Below are 21,200 nucleotides of genomic sequence, written 5' to 3' on the forward strand. Positions count from 1 at the left end.
CAGGAATTTCGCCAAACTCAAAACCTTAGTTGTTGATCGTCTATTTCTTGATATAGCTACTGCCTGAAATGATTCTCCACCCGGTTTTAAAGCAAGTGACCTTCAAAGTAGATTAAATACTCCTTTTAAAATAGCAGCTTCAGCAAGGCCCAAGATTTCTGTGATGGCTTGGTATCCCCCAAACAGCCTGGGCTCCCCTGTCTCCTCCACAGAGCCCTGGGGGCCACCCCCTGCCAACTGGGGGGGTAGAAATGGAGGCCAGATGCGAGGAGCCTTGCGGAAGGAGAGAAGGCAGTCGTGATCTGAAACCCCTACAGCGCTTTGTTTCTAATTCACATGTCCTATTTTAGACTTCTAAAGCTGGAGAAAAAGGATTTCGAATACTGTTTTGTGATCGTGATGTAGTTTCAAGGACACTGCTGGCTGTCTGGTATCGTGTGTGGCCATTCTCACCCATACCCTCACTGTGGCTGCTCTGTTCAGACCATGGGGAGCCGCTCAGGCAGAGCTAAGACGTCCTCATGCTGTCTGTAGCCACCGTGGTGTCGCCTTTCAGACACGTATAGTGGTGATAGGTCAGGCAGGGTAGGTGCTATGATAAAGGGCTGGTTCTGACAACCCTACCGCCCCGCCCCGATAGGCTGTTAGCACACCCTGTAAATAACAGTAAAGCCACAAGTAGATACGCACGTGTTAGAAAGGAAAAGAAGCGCAAGACAGAGGTGGAAAAGACAATGAGGCCGTTGAAAGTCTGGCATGATCTGTCCCAGACCCTGGTTCTGTGCTTGACCAAGTTCAGTTCCCAGTCAGCTGGCTTATGCACTTTCTGCCCCTTTCCCCTACTTGCTGTGGTTTTCCCCTTACCAGAGGTGCAGTCTCAGGTGTCAAGGCTGACTTCTAGAACCCATCTTGTGCAGGTGCCATATCTGGAATTAGATTCCCCATTCTTATTCTCAGGTGAGGTGAAACCTGATGAAGTCACGGCCTCGGTAGCCCTAGAGGTACCCCCAGTGGGTGTGCGAACCCCAGATGCAGCCAAGCCCTTGCCCCCTTCCCCCCAATATACTGCCGTGACTGGGCTCCACTAGGGCGTGGAGGGTTCTCTCAGTGGTCCCTGATACCCAGTGCCTGGGCCCCCTTATCTACCTCCCCTCTGTGCATCTAAAACACTTAAGGGAGCTGGGGGGAGGGGGAGGGGTTGCAATGCCACTCTGACCACCGGCGAGTGGAAGTCTTCAAAGCGGCCCAGTTCTATTCTGTGTGCACCTGCCCACAACAGACAACGCAGGTGCAGTGACATGAAAGGACACAGCCAGGTGTGGCATCCACCATGGCTTAGAAGCTCCATGTGACTAGTGCCCACTGATCTCTTCTTTATCCCATGGGCATACCGTCCAGTATTTCAGCAAGGAACATGCCTAGTCAAGAGAGCCGCCATACTTAGCCCTAAGCTTCCCAGCAGGCAGTTATTGTCATCTGCTGTCCCCCCGACTCCAGAGTCATGTGGGCAATTGGGGGCAGTCTTACCCTAAGTGTGGAGTTGCCTGGTAACACGCCTGAGACTCTACCTTCAGCAGGTTTCCAGGGGAACAGAGCTCGAAAGTTACCCCACAGTCAAATGCGCTCGCAGAGGAGGGGAGGGGTTTTGTTAACTACTTAGTAGTAAGAAAAGTTCATATCTTTTAGCCTCTCTTTTTGGCCCCTATAAGGACAGGTAAGTGAAAGTTGGTTGTGCCCTCCCCCTGTATGTTAGAACAGGGACCTGTTTCCCGTCACAGCCACAGCAGGCTTCCTGCCCTCCAGTGGCCTGTCCTTTGTTATTCTTCTGAGTAAGGGCAGGAAAAGTTATGGACAGAAGGGTGGGCATCAGTCAATTCGAAGACCGTAAGTAGAAAAAGCCAGACCTGAGGTTGGCCGCTCACCCTCACAGCCCTCTCAGAAACTGGCCACTTCACTGGGTTCCTCTGGATTGGGGATGAGGGGAGCGTTCTTTCAAATCCCTCAGCGAATTTTCTGAGGTCTTTTGTCTCAGGAAACGGCATTCCCTCCCTGGCCTACATTTATTCAGAGATTTTTTTCAGAAGAGGTCATCTTGGGGTAGAAGTGGGCATGAACATGAGTCCATTTGGGCGGCAGTGGACCAGAACCGCACTCCCCCTTGTCTTCCATAGATCAAGGACACCTTCCTGAGGACTTACACGGACGCCATGCAGAATTACAATGGCAACGATGAGAGGAGCCGGGCGGTGGATCACGTGCAGCGCAGCGTAAGTCCCAGGGAAGGAGACTGGGCTGGCCACCGCCCGTGACGTCAGGCCTTCGGCCTGGGGGGCTGCTGGGGGTGGGGGGCCGTCAGCCTTTGCTCTTGACTCCCGCTCTCCGGTCCTGTGTCCAAGAGTTCACACCCAGCACTGGTCCAGGGGCCAGTTATCCGGGCCATTGGTATCAAGAGGGCCCCCTGCCTGTGGCTTGCCTTTCGTCAGTATGAATTAGGAACACCCCAAGGAAAGCCAGCTTGCCCTGAAAATCTGAAGCCTCGAAAAGGAGGCAGTGGGTATAGGCAGCCTTGCTGAGCATTCTGGAAGTGGTGTGTATAGGCTGGGTGGAGAGCTCAGATGAGCCGTGTTTACCGGCATGGGCGGTGTCGTGGGGTGGGCAGGGGGCCTAGGAGAAGCCGAGGGTCTGGCGGGAGTGGGAAGGCCCTAGGCTGCCTGATGCTTTGCAGAGGAGATGAGGAAAATGGCGGTCTCGTGCCTGGAGGTGCTCAAGCTGATGGCCCATCTGGAGCACCCGGGGAAGTTTTGGGTCTGGGGTGTTTTTTGCATGTTTTGTTTTGTTACTTCAGAAGCAGTATTTTTTTTTTTCTTTTTGGTATTTTGATAAAAATTCAAACTTAACAGAAAAGTTGCTAGAAGAATGTAAGGAACTAGCTACCTTTTACCCAGTCACTAATCCATTTCCACTTTTGCCCCATTTCCTTGAATACTCTTTATGTCTGGGGTTGGCACATCTTTTATGGGAAGGGTCATATGGTAATTAGGCTCTGAGTGTGGTACAGTCTCTGTCAAAGCCACGCGGCTCTGCTCTTATGGCACAGAAGCGGCCATATTGTGTAAATGGGCAGGCGTGGCTGTGTCTCAGTGAAACTTGATTTACAAAATCAGGCAGCTGGTGAGCTGTAGTTTACCAACAACAGCTCTCTCTTCCTCTGTGTACATCATTCTCCACCCTAAACCATTACTTACCAGTAGAGATCTTATAGATCTATAAGGTCTAAAAAGAGCTTTTTAGTTTTGTTAATGTTTATTTATTTTTGTGAGAGCGTGACCATGAGAAGGGGAGGGGCAGAGAGAGAGGGAGACAGAGGATCTGAAGCGGGCTTTGCACTGACAGCGGAGTCCGAACTCATGAGCCGTGAGATCGTGACCTGACCCGAAGTCGGCCACTTAACCGACTGAGCCACACAGGCACCCCTAAAAAGAGATTTTTAAAACCATTTTTGTCTCAGCTTCCCCATCAGTATCCTGATTTAGTTGATCTGTACCTTCAATAGCACCCAACTATTGATTTTGATGCTGATCCAGGCCAGAGAACCTACTGCTTTGCTTTGTGGACTTGGTAAGGAAGCCAACACAAAAACGCAATCTAGGATTGACTTCCTTTTTCTCAGTCCAGTTGAGCCTCCCGGTGAATATAATAGTTAATGGAGTCTCAGCTCATCTGTACTCACCACAGCTGTGCCTGTTCACTCAGGGCCTCGGCCCGTGTTTCTCTTCTAAATGGTGCAGGGTCATGAGGGAGGAGACTGCTATGTCTTTGACCTGCACTCTTTGGCTCTTCCCCTCCCCCGTTAACAGCTGAGCTGCTGTGGCGTGCAGAACTACACCAACTGGAGCACCAGCCCCTACTTCCTGGAGCGCGGCATCCCCCTGAGTTGCTGCATGAACGAAACCGACTGCAATTCCCAGGATCTACACAATCTGACTGTGGCGGCCACCAAAGTTAACCAGAAGGTACACTTCCTGTCAGCCCTGACGGGATCCGTGGTGAATGTTTGGGGGAGGGCTTTTTGTTGTTGTTTCTATGGAACTGTGACAAACGGGTTAGAAATGTAGTCCAGGAGAGAGTGCGGGATCTTTCTGTGCAGCCCTTTGGTGCCTGGGAGAGGCACTCGAGGCTGTCCGCTCCTGAAGGAGTGAGCTGTGAGTCAGCAAGAAGCTACCAGGCGTAGTTAGGGAGGTTTAGCTACGGTTCCTGTTCACCCTGGTGCGGATGTCAGACAGGGAATGTTGCCTTTCTTCTTTCTGGCTGTCTTTCTTCTGCTTAATCTACCTTCTAAACATGGAATTATTCACAGCTGGGTGCCAGTCCTTAGCAGGAAGGGGGACTAGAGTTGACAGACAACATCTGCTCCTGCCAGGAGGGTGGCCTTTATTTTAGGGCGTTCTCGGCTCTAGGAAAAGAAATCAGCAACTCCGCTTCAACTCACTGTCAGAATCCTGACTCCCAAAGAAATCAGAGAGAGGGAGAGGGAGAGAGAGAGAGAGGAAAAGACAGGCTAAAAGAAATCTGCAAGGTAGCATGTACTAAAAATGAAGGAAATAAAATTTCAGTAGTCAGAGAAAAAAGGAAGACCAATTCTGTATCCCACTTCACAGAGAATATGATGAAGGCATGATAAAACTGTGTGAAGGGGGTCTGTGTTCTTAAATGTTTAGAGAAATTCCAGATAAAAAATATGTTTTGGTAAAACAGAAGGGAGGGGGAAAAAAACACCCTATTGTTGACTTTACCTGCTGTTCCGCAGCCATCGGGTAAATTATCTTTTCTTACTAAGATAAAATTCTGTTCTTGCAAGGTCTTCAAAACTTGATGTGATCTGGGCCAACTACTGAATAATTCATAGAAGATAGCCATGTTCTCAAGATTAGAATGTTAAGAAATGGTCTCTATATTTTACCCATTTAATGTTGGTATTTGTAGCATAAATGCTACAGAGCATTGTTGCCATTCTAGAAGCTCATTCTGTCATTCTGGGCTTATTGCTTGCTACTGGTGTCGTGAGGTTAAGATGTTCAGTACTGACTGCTTCCACTTCCTGTCTTAGCTCAGAGGACATCTGCTCCTACTGGAATTTTCTTATGAATCCAAAGCGTGAGGCTTCCTTTGCCTCTCATCAGTAAGGTGACTTCTGGTTTCCTTGTGGACATCCCCACTGAGCCCCCATAGATGTTGGTATGCTGCCATTTTACGAAGCGCCGAGCATACCCAGCTGCAGTGGACGCTCCAATTTATAAAAGATAAGAAATGCTTTTGGCTGTGAGACGTTGGCATAGCAAAGTCTCAAGAGGTCGTTTGTTGAAGCAGGCAGCCATCAACCTGGATAAAGTCTTCCATTACAGCGAAATTTCCTTTGTGAAAGGTGGAGATCTACAAGTCAGGAAGGAGCATGGGCTCTGGAGTCAGACTCCCGTTTAAATTTTGGCTCAGCCACTTGCTGGTTGTGCAGCCCTGATCGAGTGACCTACCCTTTCTCCGTCTTCTTTTTCGCATCAGTAAAAGGGAGATGATCATCCCCCCCACCTAGGATTGATACGAGGATTGAGTGACATAAAGTATCTAAAGCACAGTGCCTGGCCCAGAGTATAGACAAGAGAAACGTGAACTGCGATGTTAAATGTTAACTGTGACGTAAACATCACCCTGATGATGGTGAGGTCTGTCTTCCACTACACCACACCGTGTCCTTTATTAGGAAAGATACCCCAGGGCCCCGGCTGGAGGGTCTTTTGTTACTATTCACAAGCAAGTTGAGAGCCGTAGCCTGTAGTGCATCTCTGTGATCCTTAGAAAGAAAGATAGGGTAACATTTTTTCCATTTCATTGATAACCTACAAATTGACCTCACTCCCTGCCTCCCCACCCCACCTCCTGCCCCCGTCCTGCTTTACGTTTTCTTGGCCACCTCAAATACCTGGAAAAGGTGCTTAATTCCTCCGACCTGGCTTTCTCCATGGAGAAAAAGTGAGTGAAAACTGAAATTTGTCTACTAAGTCTTATCAGATATTCCCATTCAATGCCCACACGAACCACTGAGATAAGTTCTTGGGTCTGAGGCTCAGATACCCCACCTGTAAGAGGCAGGAGATGGGGACGACGTGAAGATACTAATAGTAGATACTTATAAGTGTTAGCCACCCCCCAGCTCCCTCCCCCGGGAGGCTTAACTACTGCCACATTGTAGTTCTATGGAATCCTGTTGTCTAGAATAAATATATTCTAAATCCCTGTAGATCTTTTGGTGTCTTGAACCCTATGCTTTAATAGCACAGAAGGATGACTCTTGGCTCTTTCCTGGCAGCCTGAGAAACCTACCTTGTACAAATAATGGGCAGAGAGCAGGGGGGAGGTGAGAATAGTTAAGCAGGATGTTTATTGTTTTGTGTGAGGGATGGAATTTATTTTGGTTTTGTTAGCAGGATGTTGAGATAGCTGCAGGTTCACATGGCTAAACAGCATTGACTGAGCCCCTACTCCATAGGAATTCTTGACCTTTTTTAAGAACAAGAGGAAGTGAGATGGTTATTCTGGTTGGCCGCTACTGATACACCTCTTCCCAGAACCTGCCTGGGACGAGCTGTCTACTCCTCATATCAAACATCTGCCACTGACAGCTGTTTCCCACTGGCGACTGTGTTGATTTCGACATGCTGAGAGGGCAAGCAAATGACCTATTCTGTCTCTGGATGTTTCCTAGGACACTTAGCAGGTCTCTGTAGATTTATCTCACACCTGGACCACCAGGCTTTCATTTTAGGAAATTAAAAGGGATTGTTGTGGGCGGGTAAGATCACGGTGTAGTGGGGACCATGGCGTGGGATACAAACACGGCCTGTGTTCTAATACCACGGCAGTCCTTGTGGTCTGCCGGTCTGTGTTGAGATCTGGAGGATGGGCCTGTGGGTCCACGTGGTGAGTAATGGAGATGAGTCTAGAGAGGGAAAGCATTTATTTCCGCCTTGCCCTTACACTGTGGAGACAACAACAAAAAAAGCGAAATCAGTTCCATCCTTCTCATTTTAAGTAACCCCCCCTCTGATAGGCTTCATTAATTTGCTTTCTTCTGTGGAGTGAAAAACCATGTGAGAACTTTTCTTCTAGAAGAGTACTCCTCAAGCTTTAAAGGGCATATGAAACATCTGGAGATATTGGTCACATTCATTAAAATTCATTAAAAATGAATAACCTGGGGATTTGACAGATTCTGGAGTCTGGAGCGAGACCTCAGATTCTGCATTTCTAGCAAACTCTCAGGTGATGGTTGCTGTTGCTGCCCCTGGAAGAGCCCTACTTTGAGAAGCAAGGTTTGGAGAGAACGATTTTGTCACAATTGCCCTAATGGCGGGAACCTCATTTTTCTGGTTTCACTTGCTGATGTGGCATGGGCTTATCAAAAATGTGATTGATTGTGGAATCTCCTACAACAGAATAGAAATCATGCATTAGCAAAATGCAGAATCCAAGTTCATAGGAAAAATGTCTATGCCAAAATATATTGCAGAGTAAGAAACTCACCCACCTTGCTTCTCTCTGGTTTGTGTGGTTGGGTTTGTGTTTTCATATTTTGAGCTGACCTAACACTGGTGTTGGGCTGAACTTCATTCCTCCACCCGACCGTCACTGGCCTGGAGAAGATACGGTCATGACGGCCACCTCAGCAAAGCTCTGTCTTAATTGCTACCATTTGGCAAAGTGTTCAAATATCCATCTCTCTTCTTTTCTCTCCTTGAATTCTTCCTAACCCAACCTGTTCTCCCTTCCACCACCTTTTGAAAAGTAGTTTGGTTTTATACTTTCACTAGTAAAAATGAAATCAGCAAGCAATCTTCTACAATAAAGAGAGAATCAATTTGCAGAACTCCTCATAAGTAGTCATATATCTCCTTTCCCACCCGCCCCCAGCCTTCAAATTTGCGTCAGCTAACCAAGAAGTGTAGTTTTCCCATTGCATCGAAAACGTGTCAAGGGCACCGGGGTGGCTCAGTCAGTTAAGCGTCCGACTTCAGCTCAGGTCATGATCTTACGGTTCGTAGGTTCGAGCCCCGCGTCGGGCTCTGTGCTGTCAACACAGCTCTTGTCCCCCTCTCTCTTCCCCTCGCTGGCTGGCTCTCTCTCTCTCTAAAAAATAAATACACATGAAAAAAGGAAACATGTTAAAGCACTGCTGCTACGTTAATGTACTTCTCTGCAGACAGACTGAGGCTACATAAAATATCACTCATTAGAAGGTACAGCATTGGTAGAATTTTCGTAAGTTACGAGAAATATTACAGTGTTAAATTTTGAGTTTAAATGTGGAAGACGTGGTTTTTTTGTGTGTTCTTCAGATATTATTACAATTTAGTGTGTCTTTCTTGATAAGCAAGAATCCTTTTTGCCCCCTTTTGAAATCAATGTCTTGATTTTTGCAGACTTGAGACATTTAAGTAGAAGCCCTCTCTCAGAAAACTGGAAAAAGACCATGTCTTCTGAGTCTGTTATGTCAGTTCAGAAATCTAGGTTGATGTGGTCCAGTTTCAAATAAATATACACACACGCATGCATGCACACGGGCACACGCACACACAGAGTTCAACCTGTTGGGTACTTAACAGGAAGAGTCCACTTTCGCCTTTGCATTATGGGCGATACACAAACTGTGGTGCTTACTACCTAGACTAGGTTGATAAAATGTAATCCTGAAAAACAACAGTGAAAAAACTTGTTCAGCAACATTGTTGAACTCCAACCAGATCGTTTATTTTAAAGAAAGGTGATTCACATTATCAGTATCAAACTACCATTGAAATTGGTAAAACTTGTGTTGGTTTGAATCACGTTTGAAGATTTCATAGTACGTTATGGGGAAATTCACTTCATTTTATGGATTAAGTCAACTGACTCCAGAAATGGGAAGTGACTTGTCCAAGGTCACATAGTAAATTTGTGGAAAAGAGGACTTTCAGACATAGGTTTTTCCCTGTTTTAAAAAAATAAAATAATGATCTCCTTAGGAAGAACCCCAAAACACCATAAAGGTGGCAGGCATTCAAGCACATTCTCTAACCAGATGATTTCACTTTTTTTTCTGAGATGTTGTCATTTGTTGTCAAAATGCTAGTAACTATGTTTGTGATGCTGAGTCTTTCCGTGCAAGGATGTGGAATGCCTTTGTATCCTTCGAGTCTGCTTCCCTACCTCTACAGCATTTGCCTCATAGATCTTACAGATTTCCTGCTATATTTAATCCTACTACGGAAACATTTCTGGCTGAAAGTATATATCTGGGACTGGCTTTAAAATAATCAAGCCAGGGGAGGAGAGGTGAGGAGCTCTAAATGAAACAAGATTGGCCACGTGTTAATTACGAGGTTAGAGAAGGAGTTACTTCCGGGTTCACTGTACTACGCTCTGTGCCTTTCTGTATGTTTGGAATTTTTCTGATTTTTTTTAAGTTTGAAAAGAATGCTAATGAGAGTTCCTAGGGTGAGTTGCAGTTGTACTTGCTGACTTCGGGGTCAGAATGTTTGCTGGGAGTGTCACAAGTTAACACAGCCCAGTCTGGCCTGGGTAAAACACATCTCTGAGGCCACCCCTCTCTCTCTCTCTCTCTCTCTCTCTCTCTCTCTCTCTCTCTGTCTCTCTCTCTCTGTCTCTCTCTCTCTGTCTCTCTCTCTGCAGGGTTGTTACGATCTGGTGACCAGTTTCATGGAGACAAACATGGGGATCATCGCTGGAGTGGCTTTTGGAATCGCGTTCTCCCAGGTAGCCTGCGTCATTGTGCGGTCAGGCCTGTCCTTCCCCAGCCTCCTGCCCTGGCCTCCCTCCCTGGTCTCCGGATTCCCCTCCTGCCTCCCTGTTCCTTGGGGAAGGCTGATAGATGGGGTCAGAGCTCCTTGCTCATTAGTCCTCAGGTCATCTGTTTATTGATTTTCCTTTTTCAACTTAAATGAAGTTTTGCCATCAAGGGAATATCGGTTACAGTTCAACTAATGACTAGCTCCAGAAAACAACTTGCTTCTTCTGTAGGTCAAATGGAGGTTAACTGAACAAAGTGCTGTCTTAATTGGAGCATAAACAACTCCAAGCATCAAATGGCTGATCTGGATTTGGGGGAGGCTTTTTTTTCCTGGTTGACCTGTCCCGGTTTTGTTCTTAGTTCCTGTCGATTATGCACGAGACGTCTCCTTTTCCAGAAAGTCTACATTTAGCAAACTTCATCTTTGTGATCATTGTTTTACTCCTAAGGACTAGTGGTTCTTAGAGGAAACTGAATTTTTGTATATTAAATTTTATATCCCTATATCCCCACCCAGTGTCTATAAAATAGTAGGGGAACTAATTCTGCACATGAAGTGAACAACACATACTCAAGGATGGAAGAAGATTAAACTAAATCTAAAAATCTAAATCTAAAAAAATTTGGCCCTCCTCCACAGGCCTCTGATCTCACAGCCAATGATACATTGTTGCTATGATATTGCTATGGGTAGAAGGATTGGCATGTATACTCAACAACCAAATGAAAACTTCATGTATGTTTAACTCAGAATTTTTTCAGACCAACAGATCGTTTTTCTAACAAAGCCTAATTAATGTTCTCTCTCTCAGTCCTGTCTCCACCACTCTAATTTCCCCTGCCCGAATTCAATATTGGCTCTCTCAGACTATGCTTCCCTCTTCCCGACGCCCCCATACCTCCTTCCTTCCTGCCTCGTAATGCGAATGTACTTTTTTTAGCCAAGTTTGTCCTTAAAACTCTTTTTTAAATTTATTTATTTTGAGAGAGATGGCAAGAGGGGAAGGGGCAGAGAGAGAGAGAGAGACAGAGAATCCCAAGCAGGCTCCGTGCTGTCAGCACAGAGCCCCACACCGGGCTCGATCTTACAAACTGTGAGATCATGACCTGAGCCAAAATCAAGAGACGCTCAACCAACTGAAGCATCCAGGCACCCCCATCCTTAAAACTTTTTAATTGAAATATGACACATATAGAAAAATGCATTAATTATAGATGTGCAACTTAATAAATTAGCACAAAATGAACACACCTTTATGTTACACCTGTGTAACCTTCACTTAGATCAAAGACTAGAACATTGCCCTAGTAGTTTTTGCAAAGAGAGGGTTTAGGCTCAGGTGTGTCGAAAAGCTTTTCTTCCTCAGTGGTTACAAAATCCCGTGTGACATTTTATGTCACAAGAGCGTGTGGAATCATCCAACAGGAGTGTGTGCTCCTTCCAGCAGTTTTAAAATTCTTTTACCACACTTCGTTTTTTGTAGCTCAGGAAATGAATTAAACCTTCAACACACCAACACACCGACACAGAATGACACCACAAACAGTGCCAATGCGTCTCCAAAGACGTTTCGCAGAAAGTTGCTGCCCCGCCCTTTCTTCCGATTGCTATCATACTTGAGTAGTAACACTTCAGTGACGTATCTGTTATGGCCAGGGGACATTGTAGAGGCTCCAGGACGTCATGTCCGATATAGATGTGCAAGGTGCACTTGAGAGCTTGTACGTCCAGTTTACCACATGTATATGTGGTGTCAGGTTAACGCCTCCGACAGGCCAGGCTTGTGCTTGGTGACTGAGGACAGCTGTCGCATTGGAAGAAGGGATATAGGTCTCCCCTAATGGCTATCCTAGAACCGTAAAGGAACATGATGTCAATACTCTCCATGGGGAGAAGAGAGCATCACAGAGCCTGGAATCTCATGGACAAAACCTATCATCCAAGAATATTACTGCGTAGCCATGAGGGGGCACAGGGGATTCTCCTATTTTCATTAGTGAGGTGAACCAAGTCATGAAGGATCTGATTAAGACCTCGCTTCTACTTCTCTCTCATGCTTCCCTGTGGAGGGGTGTGTGGGGATTTATGCTTTAGACCAATTGCCTGATGAGCATTAAGCTGTCTGCACTAACCTTGGAGAAATCCCCATCGTGGGGATGGTCGAGTTTGTTCTGTGGCCCTCTAGGGCAGTGAGAGAGGGGCCAAAGCCCCTCAAGGAACCCCCAAACAAACTCTCTGCAGGGATTCTAGGTGTCCTCAAGGTCCTACATAGTGGTTGGGATGAGAAAACAAAACACAAAGCCCGGTGGCCTTGCATAGCTAATACCATCCACCTACGTGACCAGACAGGTGCAGTGGTACAAGACTTGGGACCTGCCACGCTCAACTTGGGGCAGGGAGAAGAAGAGCCATCGCTGGCTTTTACTAGCCTGATGTGCTAGCAGCTGCAGTTTTTAATGGTGCCAGCAGCCTCGGGGCTCCTGGAAGCTGGAGTTGGCTTCCAGGTACCAGTAGATCCATCCATGGCCTCTCTGGAACAGTGGTGGCCACTTACTAGATGCCTATTCAGGTAGAACCAGCAATACTGACTCCAGTCAACCACCCAGAACGGAAGCTTTAGCCACCAGTGTTCAAAATTTTGAAGATCGACGCCAGAGTAAAACTCAGCAAATGTTGGCTTGTTTAGATGAATCAGTCATGTCAGCCTATGTCTTGGCCCTCCTATACTGATGGAAGTTCTACTGAGTAGAGGCCAAAGTAGGTAGGAAAGAACAGAGCACGCTCTCATGTGCTTGCCGGCTCTCTCTTTCTCTCTCTCTGTCTTCCCCTTTCCTCACCTGCCCTCTACCTGCTCCTTGCCCTTTTCCTCACCTGCTCTTGCGACATCCATCATTCTCATCTGTCGGGACACACTGGCCTTGCCCATCTGTTGTGTCAGAAATTAAAGGTGGTATAAAGTACAAGGAAAACTAAGCCAAGTCTAGCCTTTTAATACACTGTGCAAACTTTGTCCCGTTAGCCACGTTAGCTAACTTAAAGCCCTTGAGTTCTGTTTGTGGACAGCAGGAATTGGGCAGGCATTTGAGGCTTCTCTCCACAAACTTCCATTGCCTGAGCCCTGTCAAGGGAAAGCCCGCTTGTCTGGACTGGACGGGCAGGTCCCACTGCCCTAGAAATTTGTAGCAGGAGGTTGGAGTGTTTTGAGAGGGTATCTCCTCCCTGCATCTTTGAAAGCTTCTCTTTTACTCAAGAGAGCTTGGAGAGACACACACTCAAGCAGAATGTATGTGCATATTTGTGCATGAGAGAGGAGAGAGACAAGGAGGGAGAGATAGAGCGAGAGAGAAACGGAGGGAACAAAACCGGGAATATCACCTCCCCTGCTCCTAACACGGCCTGGAAGCCAAAGGTGAGGGTGTCTGGGTCTGGACACTTACTCCATTTGTGACGCCCCTTCCCACCTTGGTTGGCTTTCTGCTGTGTGTTGCAGGGGAGAAGTGGTAACGCTTCTGCGTCCAATGTAAATAGACACAGGGCTTCACTAGGCTGGATTAATTCTCCACATCACAAGATGTTACAGTCCTGAGTGGGGTCGGTAGAGGTGTTTTCCAGAACGGGGGAGACTTGAATGGCTTGCTTGAGATTAGGCTGCTCTTCTAGATCCAGGATTATAATTCTGACTTCTCTAGCTGGCCTGCTATGTCAAATCTTGGGGCCAAAGATCCCTCTTGTTCTTGCCTCAGGTGTGGCACCTAAGGGAAACTCATTGTGTGCTTTCATAATGCAAGGGTTTGAGTCTGTGGGGTTGAAAGCAAGAAGGTACTCATCACAAAATACAGATCCTCCTCCTACCCATCCATGCTCTGACCCTCACCCCTGCAGAGCCTCCCCCAGGGCCCATAGGCTGCTGGGATGATTCATTACGAACCAGGATTTCTTTTCTGGGACCTGTTGACCTCTTCCATGTAGAGGGCAGGACAAAGCTGTTGATAGCCTAGATGACACATGGCCAAAGAAAGTTAATGGAGCTATTTACTTACTCCTCTTTCAGGGCCTGAGATGGTCCCAGATAGCATTTGTACAGTTTTATGTCAAACCAGGTTCCTCGGCACTTTCCCAAAGACTTGGAAGTTCTATTTAGTTTCCCACTGAAGTCATTAGCGTAAAATCTCCACAGGCATTATAAAGATCTAAGTTTTTGATCTATTGCTTGTCACTTTCTTATTAAGAAACTTTCTTATTAAGAAATTTGCCTTGGGCACCTGGGTGGCTCAATTGCTTCAGCGTCCGACTTCGGCTCAGGCCACCATCTCACAGTTCGTGGGTTTGGGCCCAGCATCGAGCTCTGTGCTGACAGCTCGGACCCTGGAGCCTGCTTCAGATTCTGTGTCTCCCTCTCTCTCTGCCCCTCCCCTGCTCACACTCTGTCTCTCCCTCTCTCTCAAAAATCAACATTAAAAGAAAAAGTTGCCTTTACAACTTTGCCATCCTCCCTCCACCCCTCAGCCATCAGGTCTTGGGCCACATTTGGTTCCCATGGTGATGGCAGGGAGGACGCCCTTGGCCTATCTCCTCTTACATCGCTTGCCTTTGCTGACATGGGCAACCCACCCCCCAGCCCCTCTCTCCCACCTCTAGGAATGTGCCCTGTTGCTGTGATTTGCAGAGCCCCAGTGATGCAATCCACGTCCCTAGAGCTTTGCGGCACCCAGGCCGCTCAGCCATCTATGTGAGAGCGCCTTGAGAAAGCCTGGAGTCACCCTTTTGTTAAGTAGAGGGCCTTTCTTCTCTCTCCCCCCTCCTTAGTTTCTCAGTTCTTGAAGCAGCAGAACCTCCCAGAGGTTTTCATGACCCAAAAGAAAGTAGAATATAGTACCGGCAAGGCAGAGAGTGGGAAAAATAAAAGTTTACCTCCAAAAATTAGACAGAGACTAAAACTCCATAGGCTGTATGATATTAGGCATTTCACCAGCCACAAGAATGGCAAGTGGTGGTTCTGGGGTCTCCGTCCTGAGGGGTTTCCAGCATAAGAGACCAGGTCTTCTTTTCTGCCTCCGCCTGGGGTTTAAAGCAGGAGTCTGTCCAAATGCCTACGTACTGCATCCTTCATGCATATGAGCAGTGTGGTCCTCAAAGGCAGCCCGGAACCCCACAGAACATACCTCTGCTCTTTGAGGTGCTTTTTACATATATCTGACCCGAGAAAAAGTATCATCTAAATAAGGATGGACTTCTCCGTCTAGTGGCAAGCAAGCATTTGTCCTCCCCCTGAGTCTTCCATGACTTTGGCTGAACAGGCCTTCTGTTATGTACCCCCCAAGTCATTTGGTAATAGCTGCTATTAAGTATAGGATGCTTCCCCCCAAACCCCGACTTTCCCTTAATTGGTACTTATGGAGGTGAGAGATCAAAGTTTCTTGCAAATATGATTAAAAATGCAGTAGCAAATTTAAAATCAGTAACTCCAGGGGTGCCTGGGTGGCTCAGTCAGTTAAGCGTCTGACTTTGGCTCAGGTCATGATCTCACAGTTCTTGAGTTCAAGCCCCATACTGGGCTCTGTGCTGACAGCTCAGGGCCTGGAGCCTGATTCGGATTCTGTGTCTCCCTCTCTCTCTGCCTCTTCTCTACTTGTGTGCTCTGTCTCTCTCTCTCTCAATCTCTCTCTGTCTCTGTCTCTCATAAATAATAAATGAATTAACTTAAAAATAATAATTTTTAGAATCTGTCTTTTTCCATGGGCAAACAGGAAGGTGTGTTTGTGCCCCAGAAATATACACTAAAGTAAGTTTAAAAGCAAGTAGCTTTTATTTGTGCCAATATTTTTAAAAGTTACTGTTTCTGTGAGAAGGTATGTCCAGTGCTTAAGAATGATGCCGTTCCCGTTGTGGGAAAAAAAAAAAAAGTGGAGGCACATGCTCTATTTCCTTGAAATCAGAGATTTTGGATACAAGCAATACTTAAACACTCTAAAGAGATTTCGGGCTGTATGGCTCATGAATTGCCACAGAGGCCAGGAGCATCGGAAAGTACTGAATTCTAGCAGCGTTGCAAACCATGAAGCATAATGGTAACTATTGTGTTTCAAGCACACATGAGCTCAACGAGAAAACACGAAACTGATAAGCTTCACAAAGAAAGAAGAGTTTAGGAACTCGAAATCAAATGAGGAGATGCCCACTGAAAGCCCTCTCTCTCTGAAGTTTGCAAAATGAAGCAGAAAAGAACCCCCAGTAATGTGAGACGGAGGAGGTATTCTGGAAAGGACAGGGTCTAGGCCGAGCTGTAGGGGTGGGGGACAAGGAAAGGGGCTGTCCTCCTCCAGGGGAACAGGTAGAGCTCAATGTGAGTTACCAGTGTGGTTTGGGGGAAGATTCTTTCTCCTCCCCTGAGCCCGTTGTTTTATCTGGAATGTTGGGATGGTAACATTGTACAGGGAGGTGGGAAGGGTTAGAGAGCTGGATATACTCGAATATGCTGTTCCTCTAATGCTCACATGTTTTTTTGGCGGAAATCTGGGTTTTAAAATTTTTTTTTTTAATGTTTATTTATTTTTGAGACAGAGAGAGACAGAGCATGAACGGGGGAGGGTCACAGAGAGAAGGAGACACAGAATCTGAAACAGGCTCCAGGCTCTGAGCTGTCAGCACAGAGCCTGACGCGGGGCTCGAACCCATGAACCGTGAGATCATGACCTGAGCCGAAGTCGGACGCTTAACCGACTGAGCCACCCAGGCGCCCCGGAAATCTGGGTTTTAAACCTTCCCACTATGTTCTGGTATGGCAGTGGTCCTGGAAAATGGCAGTTCTAATGAAAAGGGACGAGCTACGAGGTTCAAAGTCCTTACAATCATTGGGGGGGGGGGGTGTTTAATGTGTCACTTGCCATAGAATTCTCGAGGTCACAGCCATGGTTCCTTTGGTGGTTTGGTGCCAGATGCACAGGACTGTGTATCTTGTGGCACAAAATGAGGTTGGCCAGAGCCTTGGTAGGAGGGAGGGTGAGCCCAATAAGGTGGTGGTTTTTCCTTACCTGACAGAGGCTATAGTTTTTATATTTCACAGCATGGTTTTACTTTTGAAGAGGAAGATAAGAATCTAAGATTTCAGCAAGAGAGGTAGCCAGATGGACGGGAACCTGAACGGGTGGGTGGAAAGCCAACAGAACAGAGGTCAACACTGGGACCTGGTGTGGGCTGCACGTGTTCCGCCTGTAAGATAAGGGCAACTACCTGGACTGCGCTGAGTGCTTCTCTCACCCAGAAGCCTTGTTTAAACACAAACTCTTTATCTTTTAAGTTTATTGATTCTGAGAGGGAGGGGTAGAGAGCGAATCCCAAGCAGGCTCCTCACTGACAGCACGGAATTCAATGTGGGGCTCAAACCCACGAACCGGGAGATCATGACCTGAGCCGAAACCAAGAGTCGGAGACACTTAACCAACTGAGCCAGCCAGGGGCCCCTTAAACACCACTTCTGGGCCCCACGCCTCAGAGTGTGGTCCCACAAGTCTGAGGTGAGGCCCTGAGAATTTGCATTTCTAACAAGGTTCCGCGGCATGCTGATGCTGCTGTCCTGGGGCCACACTTGGAGTGACACTGCGCCAGATTATCTGTAAAGGTCATTCCCACCTTTGATCCAGTAAAAAAAAAAAAAAAAAGGCCAATTGCTTAAGGAGAAGGGACTCCATGTGGCCAAGAGAAGCTGCAGGCCTCTTATCTCAAGTGCACAGTCAGGTTCCTGTCCAAAGAATGCTGATCCTCCAGAGTCAGGAATGAGAATTTTGGTTTCCAATAAGCAGAACAGTTGTGCTTGAGGATGTTTGGATGGTGTCACAGCAGCTTTTATCAGATCCACCTGTGCTACTGAAGTCACAGTCTTGTGAGGAGGTGGGGATATCCTGCTCTCTGTTGTTCCAGAGCCCCTAAAACCTAGGAGTTGGGCCTTCAGTGTGGATGGGCTCGTTTAGGCCTAAAATATCTACATGGTTAGAGACAAAGAGAAAACCCTGATTTCCCCTTCCCCTCCCTAACACCTCCCTCTCACGAGCCATGACTTTCTTACTGGCAAACTCACCTGGTCAAGAATAGTGTCTCCTTGTCTCAAGGAAAGAACTGTGCTCGCGTCAGCCAGGTATGGCTGAGGTGGCATACCACGTTGAGATCTCTTCCCAGTGCATGTGTTTACAGCTTTGAATTAAATGTTGGCCTTTTTGTTAAGACCTCACGGATTCCGTGGTCCTTCAGTGTTTTCACTACTCTCCTAACACGGGAACAAATTTAAATAGTGCTTATGTGTCAAAAGTTGCTTTCAAGCGGCCAGAGCAAGCTGCAGTGGGACGTTATGGCCAGTTCTAGAGCCTCCAGCTGTCCTGCCTGAGCAGCGAGACTCCCGAAGTCTTCGACCCCACTGTTGAGATCACCTCTGATCTTTTTCTCTAGTGCCCTTTTCCTCACTCACATGGAAAAACCCTCAGTTGTCAAAAATTACATCCAGGGGTGGAGCCCGTGGGTGGCTCAGTTAGGCGTCTGACTCTTGCTTTCGGCTCAGGTCATGATCTCACGGGTTCGTGAGTTCGAGCCCCAAGTGGGACTGTGCGCCGACAGTGTGGAGCCTGCTTGGGATTCTCTCTCTCTCTCTCTCTCTCTCTCTCTCTCTCTCTCTCTCTTTCTCTCTCTCCTTCCCTCCCTCCCTCTCTGCCCCGCCCCCACTCATGCGCACACACGCCTGTTCGCGCATGCTTGCTCTCTCTCTCTCTCTCTCGCAAAATAAACGTTTAAAAAAAATTACATCTAGAGGGTCATAGGCGTGTGTCGTTCCGTGACTTGAGACTCTGGTCTTCGTTTCTCGTTCTGGCACCAGCTGATCGGCATGCTGCTGGCCTGCTGTCTGTCCCGGTTCATCACGGCCAACCAGTATGAGATGGTGTAAGGAGAAGGTGAGTGGATGTGGGGAGCGTTCAGTTTCGGGGTTCTCCCTTTGGGGCACATACTACCCTTCAAAGGGGCAAGGGTACCGCCTGGCCACTTAACTACTTGCTCGCTGGGGCACCTGTGCATGTGCTGAAACCTCGTTTCCGTGGTGCTGGGGAGGAGATGTGGTCACTGCTCTTGTGCAAAATGTAGTGCCCTTTTCAGCCTGTCACCTTCTTTTCAGTCCTTAGTAATGGTGAGTCACTCACATATTTTCATTTCTCTCATAGTCTTTCAAGAACGATGGCCTAAGAGACCTGTTTTAAAAAGGAACCACGGCAATCTTTGAAAGACTTGCAAAGGATGTCAGAGCACAGTGCATAACACACCTGTCCCGCGCTCCCTCACCCCCCACCCAGCGTGCAACTGACCCGCCCACACAGTCTCTGCTCCGCCTTCCAGCCCGCATCATGTGTAGCGTTCCATTTTGTGAAGCCCCGTGTGCCAGAGTGTAGCCAGGTTCCCTGCATCCGGTCCTAGCGGATCCCACCTGAGGCCCCGTGCGCACCAGATCCTCCATCTGTACTTGGTCCGACTGCAGCTCATTGTAGGTGACTGGTCATCCCACCATCACTGGCCCGGCCGGGCCCTGCATGTAGTGTGGAAGGCTCCTGCTAGCCCTTCCTCCTGATCGATAAACGCCATACCCCTTGATGTAGATAAGCAGCTAGCTAGCTGTTCTTCTGGCTTAACCTCCTTTGGTTTGGTTTTCCCTTTACTAAGGCTCTTACTACCTTCTTCAGGCTGCCTAGGATATGTAAAGAGATACATCAGTAATTGTCCATGCGGAGAAAAAAAGCATGCGTCACGCATGAAGGGAACTGCTGAGCGTTAGGTGGCCTCCTCCTTGCTCGTTATTGTTACATGCCTGGGTATGTGTAGACAGTTTAGTGCACCTATGCCTCTCGGTTGAAACCTGTATAATCCTGTTACCAAGCCGTATTGTTACTTCCTGTGAAGGAAATATTACTTCTGTTTCTCCCCAATTAATTGCTATTGTGTTATTTTACTTCTGTATTTTTTCTTTGCATTGACATTACAGACATCGAGGACCTCATCGAATCAATTTAAAAATGAGTGTGAAGGGGGAACAAAGTCAAAATATTTTTAGAAGACCTTCAGAAACAATGCCTCTGTCTAGCATGCCAACAAGAATGCATTGATATTGTGAAACATTTGTGATACATGTATTAATAAATAGAATCACTACAACTTGCCTTGTTTTGTTCTTTGGTTGTTGTGTAAGTTTCTAAACACGTATTTCTATTTCATCTTGTTCCACGGGGGATTGGAGGAGGACCACCTTCCACGCTGACACACGGCTCCACGCATGCTCTCACCCTACCGAAACAGCCTCGGGCAGTGTCAAAGCTGAAGGGTTAGGTTTTTTTTATGAACACTTCAGGAACTTAAAACATTTATCATGAACAGGATGTATTACTGTTGGCTGCAAAAAATAGATGCTTCGCATTATTTCAGGCTAGAGGCAGAAAGATTTCAGCGGTTTTCAAAAGTCTGGATGTCATTAAAACAAACCAACAAAAAAAGGAAATGAGCATCGATTCTCTCCTTTGTTGTTTCTAATGAGCGTGTATTTTTCCCTTACTTTTTTCTCCTCTGGATTGAAGGAAGATAGTCTAGAGAAGAAATGACATCATACCATGCCGTCATCCCCATGCCCTGCTTTATACTAAAGTATGGAATCCTTATACTTGGTTAAAAGAACGTTTTAGCAATAGGTACAGCATATGTTATCTGCGATCTGTATTTTCCTCCTGATGAGTCCCCTTAGAGGAAAAAAAAAAACTAGTAAAAGTATATATTGATCCCAAAAAAGTAGATCTAAAAAGCCCCCTCTTTTCTGTAGAACAACCTGTAATGAGGACAGAGATGGCATTCTAACCATATGCATTTATTAGCCTGAACATACATCGGTGCTTACAAAGGGCACTGCCCCACACCTTCAGATAGTTCATCTTCAAAAGATCAACATTTTTAGGGTTGCCTGGGTGGCTCAGTCGGTTAAGCGTCAGACTTCAGCTCAGGTCATCATCTCATGGTTTGTGGGTTCGAGCCCTGCGTTGGGCTCTGTGCTGACAGCTCAGAGCCTGGAGCCTGGTTGGGATTCTTTGTCTCCCTCTCTCTCTTCCCCTCCCCTGCTCACACTCTGTCTTTCTCTCTCTCTCTCAAAAATAAATAAACATTGGGGCACCTGGGTGGTTCAGTCGGTTGAGCATCTGACTAAAGCTCAGGTCACGATCTCGCAGTTTGTGGGTTCGAGCCCCGCGTCGGGCTCTGTGCTGACAGCTCAGAGCCTGGAGCCTGCTTTGGATTCTATGTCTCCCTCTCTCTCTGCCCCTCCCCCACTCACACTGTCTCTCTCTCTCGCTC

At 47.1% G+C, this 21,200-nt stretch overlaps 1 protein-coding gene across 2 annotated transcripts in view; it reads left to right on the forward strand.

Moving 5' to 3' along the window:
* TSPAN7 (tetraspanin 7) overlaps positions 1-20,021 on the forward strand; it is a 127,901-nt gene extending 107,880 nt beyond the window's left edge. The window contains exons 4-8 of one of the 2 annotated variants that reach the window (XM_058714417.1): positions 2,172-2,267; positions 3,858-4,013; positions 9,721-9,804; positions 18,700-18,775; positions 19,040-20,021. In XM_058714417.1, the coding sequence (XP_058570400.1) occupies positions 2,172-2,267; positions 3,858-4,013; positions 9,721-9,804; positions 18,700-18,768 (405 nt within the window). In that variant the 3' untranslated portion in view covers positions 18,769-18,775; positions 19,040-20,021. The remainder of the gene's footprint in view (positions 1-2,171; positions 2,268-3,857; positions 4,014-9,720; positions 9,805-18,699; positions 18,776-19,039) is intronic. The other variant, XM_058714418.1, reaches the window with a different exon arrangement.
* Positions 20,022-21,200: the final 1,179 nt, after the last annotated feature.

This window comes from Neofelis nebulosa, chromosome X, assembly GCF_028018385.1.
Source record: "Neofelis nebulosa isolate mNeoNeb1 chromosome X, mNeoNeb1.pri, whole genome shotgun sequence".
In the NCBI taxonomy this organism is placed as follows: domain Eukaryota; kingdom Metazoa; phylum Chordata; class Mammalia; order Carnivora; family Felidae; genus Neofelis; species Neofelis nebulosa.